This window comes from Podarcis cretensis (genome assembly GCF_951804945.1).
Source record: "Podarcis cretensis genome assembly, chromosome: 5".
NCBI lineage: Eukaryota > Metazoa > Chordata > Lepidosauria > Squamata > Lacertidae > Podarcis > Podarcis cretensis.
Genome location: NC_137174.1, coordinates 92,726,165 through 92,738,246, shown reverse-complemented (window position 1 = coordinate 92,738,246; position 12,082 = coordinate 92,726,165). Strand labels below are relative to the sequence as shown.

Genomic DNA, 12,082 nt, shown 5'->3' with positions numbered 1-12,082 from the left:
GGGGCATCTTCAGAGCAAGTGCTGTGATGGTTCGTGTTTGTGACTTATATATCAAGATTCTAAGGTGGAAACACATCTCATGGGAACACTTAGGAATGTGGTGCTATGTAGGGCAACTGAATCACCCGCACAGTAGCTTTTATTTAAAAGACTCTACTCACCCACTTCATACATCTGATAAAGGAAGTTGGTGCAGCTGCTATTTGTAATTGTTGATGTCATAATAAGGTATCGAAGGAGAAGCATTATGATAAAACATTGCTTCCTGGTTCACTGATGATACTAAATAGGGGGGAAATGGGGTGGGCGGCGGGGGGGAATAAGGTAGCATGTGACAGGTAATTTTTGCACCCATCTCACTGTCCCTCTAAGTAAAATGCACTGCCACATTTGATCCTCTGCACTCTGCAGTCTTCAAACTAGTGATGTCCAAAAGATGCAGGGGAAATATTATTTCCATATAATTGTTCTCAGCTTCAAGCCATTTTGCTTGCTCTGTTTTGGCTTTCATTCATTGATTCTATATTGCTGGGTTGGGGAACCTGGGGATATTCATATGTTGCTGGACAAATCCCATCACCCCTGACTACTGGGTGTGCTGACTGGGGCTGATGAAAGTTGAAGTCTAACAACATCTAGGGTCACAGGTTGCAAACCCCAGTTTTACTGTCCATTCTTCAAGGCCTCAGATATCCCGGTGTATGCGGGTTTTTTTGCTCACAGGGACAATGCATCATGTGCTTCATAGTCAAGCCCTGCATATCAAAACCTACAACCACAATTCTGTATCCCCTTACGTGTGAGTAACCCATTGGACTCAATGGGACATACTTGAGTGGAAACATGCATGGAATTAAGCTGAAAATCTATCCATGTTAACTTAAAAGTAAATCTCAATCAACATGATCCAACCAATGTCAAGCGTTTCTATGTTGCTATGGAAAAACTCCTAAGCACTTTATTTATTAATTTATTTTTAATTTCTATACCACTTTATATTTTTAAGAAAAATCTCAAAGCGGTTTACAGCATATTAATTCAATAAAACATAAATAAAACAATCTGAAGAAAGTCAAATATAGAGTATACAGTCAAAGCAACATAACAGAAAACTAAAATATTATCTTAAAACTTTCAAAATAAAACTTGCTTCTGTCTCCCATGGAAATCTATGGGACTTTGAGATCAAAATCAGATTGCAATGAAATCACATCCCTTCTTCAATACGCAACAGCGGCCGCTAGAACCCTCATAGCACAGTACTGGAAAACAGCAAAAACCCCAACATTAAAGGAGTGGCAATTTAAATTAATGGATTACTTAGAATTGGCAAAATTGACTCAGAAAATAAGAAATCAAAAACGTACAAAATTTAGTAATGAATGGGATAAATTTAGAATATATATGGAAATAGAGACAAGGGGAAAATCAAAATGTTAATCAGAAATATAGGTAAAGGTAAAGGTACCCCTGCCCGTGCGGGCCAGTCTTGACAGACTCTGGGGTTGTGCGCCCATCTCACTTAAGAGGCCAGGGGCCAGCGCTGTCCGGAGACACTTCCGGGTCACGTGGCCAGCGTGACATCGCTGCTCTGGCGAGCCAGAGCCGCACACGGAAACGCCGTTTACCTTCCCGCTGGTAAGCGGTCCCTATTTATCTACTTGCACCCGGAGGTGCTTTCGAACTGCTAGGTTGGCAGGCGCTGGGACCGAGCAGCAGGAGCGCACCCCGCCGCAGGGATTCGAACCGCCAACCTTTCGATCGGCAAGTCCTAGGCGCTGAGGCTTTAACCCGCAGCACCACCTGCGTCCCACAATCAGAAATATAGATGTATCTAAAAAAAAAAATCACAGTAGGCATGAGATAACGCTTACTACGTTATAAATTTTATTTTGGAATAGATACAGCAGAAAGATAATTAAGATAACATTATCTGAAATCGAGATAAAGGGAAGTCGATCAATGTTGTTGTAAAATTAATGTAAGTTGTGTTGTTTATGTTGTACGTATTTTATGTTCTTTTTCTTTTCTTTTTTTTCTTTTCTTTTTATGTTTATTTCATTTACTTTTGTCTGTTGTATGTCTGTGAAATATAGTTATGCAAAACTTAATAAAAATATTTTTTAAAAAAAGGAAAGAAATCTCATCCCGGCTAACTTTACAATGATATATACTCTCAATGATTTTTTTCTGAAAATTATGTTGGCTCAGGTAGCCTAACAGCATACCTAACAAACACTGGAACTGACCTGAGTTAGCTGTGCTGATGCCAACCAACAGAGCAGCAGCATCTACAACAGAATTAAATCTAATTTACTGGATTATACATGACTTTCCTGGCACCTCAGCTCAAACTAGTTCAGATTAAGTATTTAGATTTGAAAACAATTTAGTGCCATTTGGGGACTAAAACTTCTTTCAAGAATTTGGCCTACGTGCGCTGTGAATCAGAATGCTTTCACTTTGAATCCAACTTTAAATCCAACCCAGTCCTTGGAAATACTACCTGCTGTATTTAATAGGCCTTACTACTCAGTGTCCTTAGAGGGACGCGCGTGGCGCTGTGGGTCAAACCACAGAGACTAGGGCTTGCTGATCAGAAGGTCAGCGGTTTGAATCCCCGCAACGGGGTGAGCTCCCGTCGCTCGGTCCCTGCTCCTGCCAACCTAGCAGTTCGAAAACACGTCAAAGTGCAAGTAGATAAATAGGTACCACTCCGGCGGGAAGGTAAACGGCATTTCCGTGCGCTGCTCTGGTTTGCCAGAAGCCACTTAGTCATGCTGGCCACATGACCCCAGAAGCTGTACACTGGCTCCCTCGGCCAGTAAAGCGAGATGAGCGCCGCAACCCCAGTGGGCCACGACTGGACCTAATGGTCAGGTGTCCCTTTACCTTTACCCAGTGTCCTTAGAAAGAGCTGCAGACTTGCTTTTGTTTATACTGTAGCAGGGTTGGGGAGCTTATGGTCCTCTGGCTGTTGCTGAACTCCAATTCCCATCAGCCCCAGCCGGCATGGCCAATGGTGAAGGATGATGAGAACTGCAGTCCAGCAATATGTAGAGCGCCGCATCCCTGGTATACAGCTATCTGCACATTTACCTGGGGAAATGTCCTAATGAATAGAGGGGCTTACTTTCCAACAGTCAGAGACTGGTTTGTTGGCAAATTTCTCAAGAGCATGAAATTATCTCTCTCTTCCACCTCCCCCAAAGGATGAGGAGGAATCACTGAAACAAACTGAATTTGATCCAATTGCGGACTACAGGAGAGTAACACTTGATATTCTTATCATGTGGCAGAACTAGAAATGCTACTGCTACTACTACTATTTATGCTAATGCTGATGATAGTAATAGTAGCCATCCCAAGGACAATTTTTATTTTTCATGTGAAGGCAGTCTCCTGACACTGCAAACCTATACACCTTTACCTACGAGTAAGAATTACTGAGTGGAGCTCACTTCTCAGTGGACATGCATAGAGTTGTTCATGCATTTCTAAAATAAGCTCTGTGGAAAGTGTGTGTGTGTGTGTGTACAGTGGTACCTCTGGTTACGTACTTAATTCGTTCCGAAGGTCCGTTCTTAACCTGAAACTGTTCTTAACCTGAAGCACCACTTTAGCTAATGGGACCTCCTGCTGCTGCTGCGCTGCCGCCGTGTGATTTCTGTTCTCATCCTGAAGCAAAGTTCTTAACCCGAGGTACTATTTCTGGGTTAGCAGAGTCTGTAACCTGAAGCATCTGTAACCCGAGGTACCACTGTATATTATTTGCCACGTGTGGGCGTCATAGGAGCCAACTCCTAGGGACCCTTCACCCCCCCTAAAAATATTTAATTGGGTCAGGGTCGCCTCCCACCCCCCCAAGCTGAAAGCCATTTCCATTTGAATGGTGTGCATGTGTAGCATCTTGTGATGGATTCTGCAGGGTGGGTCTTACCTGGGCCTCCCCAATATTTAATTCAAATTGGCACCCCTGCACGGGGTAAGGGGGCTTCAAGCGTTTCGGTTTTCATGGGGCCAGTTAACCTCCTAGTTCCAAAGTCTCCCACTTTTGAAAGCGAAAGAGATACAGAAAACGGAGACACTAGAGCCGAACAGGCCCTGAGAGAAAACCATACTGAGCAATGCCCTGTAGGGCTACAGAGAATAAACTGACCAGTCGCAGGGCAAAGTAGCAAACGCCTCTTGGTCGCGCTTGGGTATTATATTTTCCAGGCAGGGTCAAACTCCTTTGGGCTCCGCAATCCTCCGCTTTTGAGTGAGGACCGATGAGTGCTTCTGTACATTAATGCCTGCGCCTACCTCGATTCCCCTCCCCTTGTTTCTCACCACTCTCCTGTTCCCTCGGGAGGGGGAAGCAGGCCAGCGGATAATTGCAACCCCCTCCCTTCAATCCTCAGAGCTGCGCTAATCCGAAAACTCAAGTGCCCGTAAGTAAAACTTCAGGGGGGGAAAGTGATTGAAACTGACAAATACAGGGTGACAAATAATCAATAAAAGCCCAGTTCGACATCCTTCATTGTTTTCAGGCACTAACGGCAAGTAATGAAACCTCTGCTGGAAGGGAGAAGGAGAAGGCGGCGGGCAGGCAGGCAGGGGGGCGCCCCCCACTTGGAGACCTTCTGCGGGGGAGCCCCCGGCTCCAGAAGCCGGATTAATGGCCTCACCTCATAGGCAGATCTGGTCTTCTCATCAACCTTAATTAAAATCATTTTTAAAATGTCGGGGCTCTGCCTTCAGCGTGGGGGGAAACGGAGAGAGGTTGGCTGCGGGCTTCCTTTGGGTAACGAATCGCTTTTTAAATGGGGTGGGTCACTCCTCTCCCCTCCCTCCAATTTCTTGTTGACTAACAAGCAGGTGATTTGTAACATCCTAATGCTGGTCACCTTGTAGCAGAGCGCGGAAGTGCGGAAATACGTTTTAAAACCAAAAGCCATCGGGTCAGTTGTGCGCAAAGGCGCAGCGAAAAAGTCCCCACGCCGTTGTGTTTAGGGTTAGGAGTCGACTCTCAGCTTGGTTGACTTTGCTTATTTGTTTCATTCCAGCCCCCGGCTTTTCAACCAAGATGGGCTTACAGTGAAAATCTGCGCAGAGGTATAATATCATTGGGGACACGTGTTGGAGGGAGGAGAGAGGCGGGGGAGGCTCTCCCTTCTGGCCCCAGGGAGTTGGCGCTGCAAAACAGACTCCGGGCGCTTCTCTCCCAAGCTGGAGGGGGCCGAGGAAGCCGCAGCTGAGCTCAGGGACTGGCTGATGGGTAAGGATGCCAGGCCACAGAAGCAACCCTAAAAGTCATGCTCGGAGAAGACCTCCCTGAAATTAATGGGTTTAAGTCAGTCATGGGTTTACTCTGAGCCGAATTAAGAATAGACACTCACCCCATGTCCATTACTTGGAAGTAAGTTTCACCGAAATAACTGAATTGCTTTTAAAAGTACAGTGGTACCTCGGGTTACATGCGCTTCAGGTTACAGACTATGCTAACCCAGAAATAGTACCTCGGGTTAAGAACTTTGCTTCAGGATGAGAACAGAAATCGTGCTCCGGCGGCGCGGCGGCAGCAGGAGGCCCCATTAGCTAAAGTGGTGCTTCAGGTTAAGAACCGTTTCAGGTTAAGAACTGGCCTCCGGAACGAATTAAGTACTTAACCCGAGGTACCACTGTATAGGATTTAGGATCCAAGTGTCACCGATTCTCTGTCCCGAAGGGTGCGATCCCTCCTAAAGCGCCTTACTAAAGAGTTAAGACGCACATTTCGCAATTCCGCGACGTGAGTGGAACACGGATGAAACGTAAAACCTGCAAGTGCCCAAACAATTGGTATGCGAACACACGTGTCGTATAACATCGCTAATGCCACACGAAATGTTTATCCAGAAGGAGAGGAAAGGCAGTTTTGCACGTCCTTTTCGCCCTTTCCTAAATGCTACTGCCTTAGAAGCAGATCTTATTGAGTCAACGAAACTTCTTTGGAAATAATAAGCGCGTGTATATGGATGCTTCAGGCTGCAGCCTTGCGCCCCTTAACCCGGGAATAAGCGACACAGAATGTAGCGGGACTTACTTCCAAATCTACGCGTTTGTCTGTGTATTCCGTTTGCGCTCTCTCCCTTCCTCTTTCACACACATACCAATAGGGCGTTAGACAAAAATGACGCCACAATCCTATACACGAATCTTCCCTATATTTACTCGGGAACAAACCCCACGAGACTGGAACCCAACCAGCTCAGCAAAGGCAGGCCGGGCACGTTAGCATCTTAAAGCCGAGGTCTTAAATACACCTGAAGGAACTCTGGCTTGCAAGAAGGTGTATTGTTCAGGATTCTGCTGCAAAAGCGGCTGGCCATCTAAGCTTTTCGCTTTGCCGGGGCAATTCCTTGTTTAACACCAACTCGGAATGTCCTGCAGCCCTGAAACAACTCGCTTCGACTTTGCTTGGCCCTAGTCAGTGGATTGTGAGTCCCCACCCCAAGGACTTATAGGGCTTCGCTTGCTTTTCGTAACTCGCTCCCAACACCCTTTTTAAAAGTGCGTGCAGGTGTGTGCCCCATTTTCTCAATCATATTTGTCAACCCATGTCCCATTATCTAGCTGAAATCTTGCTCGGTCCATCTTGTTCGCCGTCTCGCCAGGGAAGACTTGAGAAACAAGATACAGTAGAGCAAGAAGGAGGGAGCCATTGCGAGTGCTTGGTCCCTCTGTCTGCCCATCCTATGGAAAGGGAGAGGCAGAAGCACACCTACGCACAGGGATGCCAACAGGTTCCCTTCAGCGAATGTATCAACCGGATATAAGTCATTGAGCTCCACACGTGTACAGCGATTCACACGTAACGTTCAAGAGTGCACAGTCTGTGTACCTGTGGACAAAAAAGCGGGACTGTACAGATCAACAAATGAACGTTCTTTCACACAAACACTTGTACGTGTGTACAGGCCACTTGCTTCTGTGTTCAGTGTGATGCGGGAACAGGCCTCATACAAACCTTAGAAACATATCAGGCTTGGAAAAGGCAAGTTTCAGAAAAACATCCTTCCTACTCAGATGCGCTGCTCTTCAAAATGTTACTGGAAACCAATTGTTGGGGTGCGATTAGATCAGGCATAGGCAAACTCGGCCCTCTGGATGTTTTGGGACTACAATCCCCATCATCCCTGACCACTGTTCCTGTTAGCTAGGGAGGATGGGAGTTGTAGACCCAAAACATCTGGAGGGCCGAGTTTGCATATGCCTGGATTAGATGCTAGGAGATGAGATTTATTTCCGCATCAACCTTATCGAATGGAGCAGCCAGCGCCAGCCTGCTTTCAAAATATGGCCAATGCCACCTTGTAGGCAACTGAGGCCTGCGCAACCATCTTCAGCCCTCGGGGACGCGTATTATGGGTGGTGCCCGGGTACACCCAAGCCACAGAGAATATTCCCCTTCACACCTATGGGGTCCGGATTGCTCCTACTGCCTCCCCACCCACACCCCCTGGTCAGCGCTTAGTCGAGACGGTTTTTGTCTTTCCGGGCGCCTGCTCGCCTTGACCTCTTGCTTCAAGGCGGTTGTCTGGCCAGGTCAGGCGGGAAGCAGACGCTGCCTGCACCCGTTCGGCGACCGGCTCGAGAGTGTCTCTCCGCATTAAAATCTGATCGATCAGGTTCCAGGGCCTACAGGAAGTGGAGTCGCTTCTCCTTGTCCAAACGGGAGCTTCTGGGGCTGCGCCAATGAAGCGCACTGTCACATAATCGATAAGGAGAGCTCAGCTGTCACGGATCCGAAAGGGGCTTCCGACGCCAGCAGTAACGTGATTTGGCACCTTCAGGTTTGGGGATGGGCAGCCTGGGCTACTAAGACGATGCGAGGGAAGAGACGGGCGGGGGCCAGAGGAGTGGGTGAGTGGGTGGCGGCAGCAACCCAGGAGTCTGAAGGGCTCCGGTTTGGCATTTTTGTTCAGATTCCTCTCCCTCCGGCGCACATTTTCAGCTCCACGATTTGGGGAAGGGGTGGGGAGAGAGAGCTGATCCCTTACCGCCAAGTTTGCTGTTGTCATCCTGCCCCACTGTTCTCCAGGCCATCTCCGATACGTCTCGGTTCAATTCCATGCCGAAGGCTGAAGAGCTCCTTGCATCTCCAAACAGTTTGGCAACCTGGACAGAAAGTTAAACCGGGAGTATTGTGAGACCACCACTTAAAACAAAAACTGATCCTCCCCCTCCCCCCTCCTCTCGCAATGGCAAATGCATGTTTTCGGAAGTGATTCTGATGGAACTTACTTCCAAGTAAGGCTGTGATTCTAGCACAGTTACAAGAACGAAGTCAAAGAAGATTGCTAAAGATCGAAGGAGCAGTCCGTGGGCCACACCTGGATCCTGGAACCAGTGATCCAATATAGATAGAGCTTCCAGGAGCTTCCAGTGTGTGAAAAGGACCTCATGGGGGCGTGTTAAAATAGCATTGCAACTCCCCACCCTTGCGCATCAGCCCAGGGGGGAATATGTAACCACCATTTGCAAAAGAGCAGCGATTCTATGGCCTAGTTTTTATTAACAACGCTAAAGCTACAGTAGTGGGGAAGTCTGCACCTGTTGGATTTATCCCTGTCACGCAGCAGTTAAAGGTATAAAAACCCTGCGAAGTAGTGGAGAAATTCTTTAAAGCATTTGGAGGTGTAGTTCGCGTTGGTTTTAGCCCCGAGCCCGGTCCCAAGATTTAGGGGAGAAGCTGACCGCTTGACCTACTATTCAATTAAACCGAAGCCTTAGATAGAAATCAGTGGGCCTTCCAAGAGTAAGTGCGCAGCGCCCAATCAACATACTTCGAAATAATTTCCGCCGTCTTTAAACTTCCAGAATAAATATTGTTGGAGAGATGCGAAAATATTTGGATTTCAGCTAATGACTCTTGGATGATTTGTCAACGTCACTTGCAGTGACTTTTTTTTTTTTGAACTTTATTTTGAATAAGAAACCGGCAATAGCGTGTTCATGTATAGGGCTTAGCAAGGGAATGTTTCAGCTTCGGTGTAAGGTTGCTGCCTTTGAAATCGTGATCCGGTTAGCTTGTGGAAAGGGATCTTAGTTAATTCATAGTTAATGCGCAGCGTTCAGCGGGCACCTGGCTGTTGTTGTTCTCTGAATATTTAAAAGCACCCGTGTTCGATGATAAATTTATGAAAAACGAAGTGAACCCGGGGCTAGGAAAAGAAGGCTGCCAGGAAAGCCGAGTTTCTGATTGGTCGGGGAAGGGACTTCCGGGACTGGATTGGCTAATGCCGATGCCGGGAGTTACAACTATTGGATAATCTCATTGCCTGGGTCTTCTGCAGGGCTCTCCATAGAGCAGAAGGAGACGTTCTCCTGAAGGAGGGTGGGTTGCTCACGCGAGGGTATTTCCCCAGTAGTTCAGCATCAAATGCTCCTATATAGCACTAAAAATGTTTAAACGTCGGGGCTTAAAATATCTGATTGAGGGGTCCAGCTATTATGCACTTAGACAAGGCTGGCTTCTTAAAGACGTCCCCCGTGAGCTCCATAAGAACCTTGGATCAGTGATTCCTTCTGCGGGAGCCTCGCCAAAGGCCGAGCCCGAGAGGTTTCACACATCCATGCGCAGGAGCTCTGCCCCATCGTCGCATCACTGACTGACTGACTCAATAGAAAAAAAATACAACCATTGCGTTTTGAAGTTATTTGTGGTGTTTGATCTACGACGGTCCTTTCACGCGTGCTGGCCCTCACTTGATGTGGCAGACAAGGCGTCGACTTATCCTGAGTTGCCACCGGCGGCACAATCTTTGTCTCCCGCTTCACACGGAGGGGAAGGGACCGAATGTCTCTTATATTGTTCATCAGTTTAGCGTTTTCCTGCTGTGTTTTCTGGATGGATGGGCTGAGGAGGCTAAAGCTCCAAATAAATATGAAATACCCTCATATTAATATATTTTTTTAAAAGGATCCAAGCACGTTGTGCCTGAAGAGAAATCTTGCAAAGGATACATGGCTGCACTTCCCTTTTTAACTTCAAATTAGGAAACTCTGTCAGATGAAAGGGCAGCTTCCCTTTGGTGGAACTGCAGCTTCATTTGATCATATCTTTATTTGAGTGTTGCCTGAACAATAGGAACCTGAAGGGAAAGAATGAAGAAATTGCGTTGCAGTTGATCCTTTGATTCTGACAGAGGGAAACTGTTGCGCGTTTATCAGATTAGAACTGTCCAGAAGTGAGTGTGTGAGCGCGCGCGCGCAGGCGCGCATTATATATATACACACTGTATAACATATAGGAAAACTAATCAGGCGACTGGGGGTTGTGTGCACGCCCGTCCACGGGCGCGCGGAAGAGTGCTCTTAAGTACCACAGCTCCTTCAATCCCCTTCTGGATAAGATTCAAGTCTCTCCCTCGGCTTACAGTAATATACTCTGCCAACCTTGAGGCTCTTCCCCCTCTCCCCTCCCCTACAAAAAAGAAAAAGAGGGATTTAATGAGGCCGAGCTTAGACCCTTCTATAATTTAGAGGATTCGCCAGAGCTGTAAAATGACAATGGGGACATGTGTAGTGCAAGAGAGGTGAAATCCCATCCAGGGACAAAGTTGCTTATTTCTGAAGGAGCTGTCATTTCCAGCAGGGGGGACACAATGGCAGGGCCAGGAGGGACGGAGCTCTGATCTCCACCTCGGAGAGAGATAACCACCTGATTAAAATGGGCCTCTTGTTCTCTCGGTTACTCGATCGTCGTGTGAACTTGCCTTACTTACTATTCTGGGCAAAGACGACTCAGTCTCCCCAGATTTCAATGCCCTGAGAACTCCCCTCCCTCCTCTTTCTCTCTCTCTCGCCGCTTCGCTTCGCTTTTCCTTGGAGCATCATCCCGGCCAGTTCTTAGGCAGCCGACACTTAGGTCTAGGAGGATTCACGGGTCACGAAAAACGCCGGAGGCTTTAGGAGCACATAAAAGTTTCGCACAGCTATGGCGCATCTATTAGCACACACACACATCCAATATGGCACAGGAAAGATCCGCCCCTTTGCTATACTTTTTTACCCTTTGACGGCTTGGGCCACACAGGTTACTTAAATCTGTGCACTTGCATGTGAGAGATATGTACATTTGGATTTTGAGCGTATTTATCGAGTTTGGTGGGGATTTACTGCCTAATAAGTGTGTTCAGAGTGGAAGCCTTGCACTGGGACACCCCATACAAAAACTTCACCAGACATTTCAAGGGCACTCTGGATAAATGACGGGAGAATTGCTCCTGAGTTGCTCCGAGGTTCTTGGCTTATTTCACCTATAGAAGGATAGTCATCTCTCATGTATGATCTAGGCGGTTGGACTACTAGATGGCCCTTGGGGTCCCTTTCCAAGTCCACAATTCTATGATTCTAGTTATTTCAGATATCTGGGTTCCTAACCACGCTTACTTGGAAGTAGGCTTCATTGGATTTAATGGTTGCAACTCCCAAGTAAACACGTTTATAGCCAACGCCTCTCCCTAATTATTCCTATCAGTCCTATGCGTATTTACGCAGAAGATCAACCCCATTGAGTCTCAAGTAAAGGCGCGCCGGATTGTGGCCTTCTTAACTAGGAAGAAAGTACCACAAGTTCCCTATTGACATATTTAGGATCGGATTTTTCCTTGAAAAGAAGTGGGACTGACTTCAGCAGCAGTACCGTTTGAAGAACAGCGTCCATACAGGCCAATTCTAAACACGTTTCTGCAGCAGTATATCCCGTTGACTATGACTCAGTTATAATTCAGGTGCTTCTGTTGAATAAGATTGGAGGTCTATCTACAAACTTGCTATTCAAGTGTTAAGCGCTGTCCACTGCTTTGTAGATAAGTATTTCATCTGCAATTTGCTGATCAAAGCAGGTTCCCCGCCCCCCGGTACTTTTAATAGATTCGGATCCCACTCCAGTTCAGGCAATTAATTCAGAAAAAGAGATAGAAATATGCACCCTGATCTCCTCTGCCTCGCCTCTATTTATAGGATTCTGGTGGCCGCTTGTTTCTCATTCCCGTCGCCCTAAAGGGCTAAATTTTCTGTAAAGATGGGAAATAATAATAATTCATTATTTATC

At 46.9% G+C, this 12,082-nt stretch overlaps 1 protein-coding gene across 12 annotated transcripts in view; it reads right to left on the bottom strand.

The window, feature by feature from the left end:
* The window catches only part of LOC307217112 (uncharacterized protein), a 479,205-nt gene that overhangs the window by 55,596 nt on the left and 411,527 nt on the right, over positions 1–12,082 (bottom strand). For 6 of the 12 annotated variants that reach the window (XR_013839388.1, XR_013839391.1, XM_079978210.1 and 3 more), the window contains exons 7-8: positions 8,025–8,142; positions 2,250–2,291 (exon numbers count right to left, since the gene is read on the bottom strand). Coding sequence is in view for 7 of the 12 variants with exons in the window: in XM_079978210.1 (XP_079834336.1) it covers positions 2,250–2,291; positions 8,025–8,142 (160 nt within the window). In the remaining 5 variants the exon portion in view is untranslated. Of the gene's footprint in view, positions 1–161; positions 283–2,148; positions 2,292–8,024; positions 8,143–12,082 lie in introns of those variants that run through there. The other 6 variants (XR_013839389.1, XR_013839390.1, XM_079978204.1 and 3 more) reach the window with 3 other exon arrangements.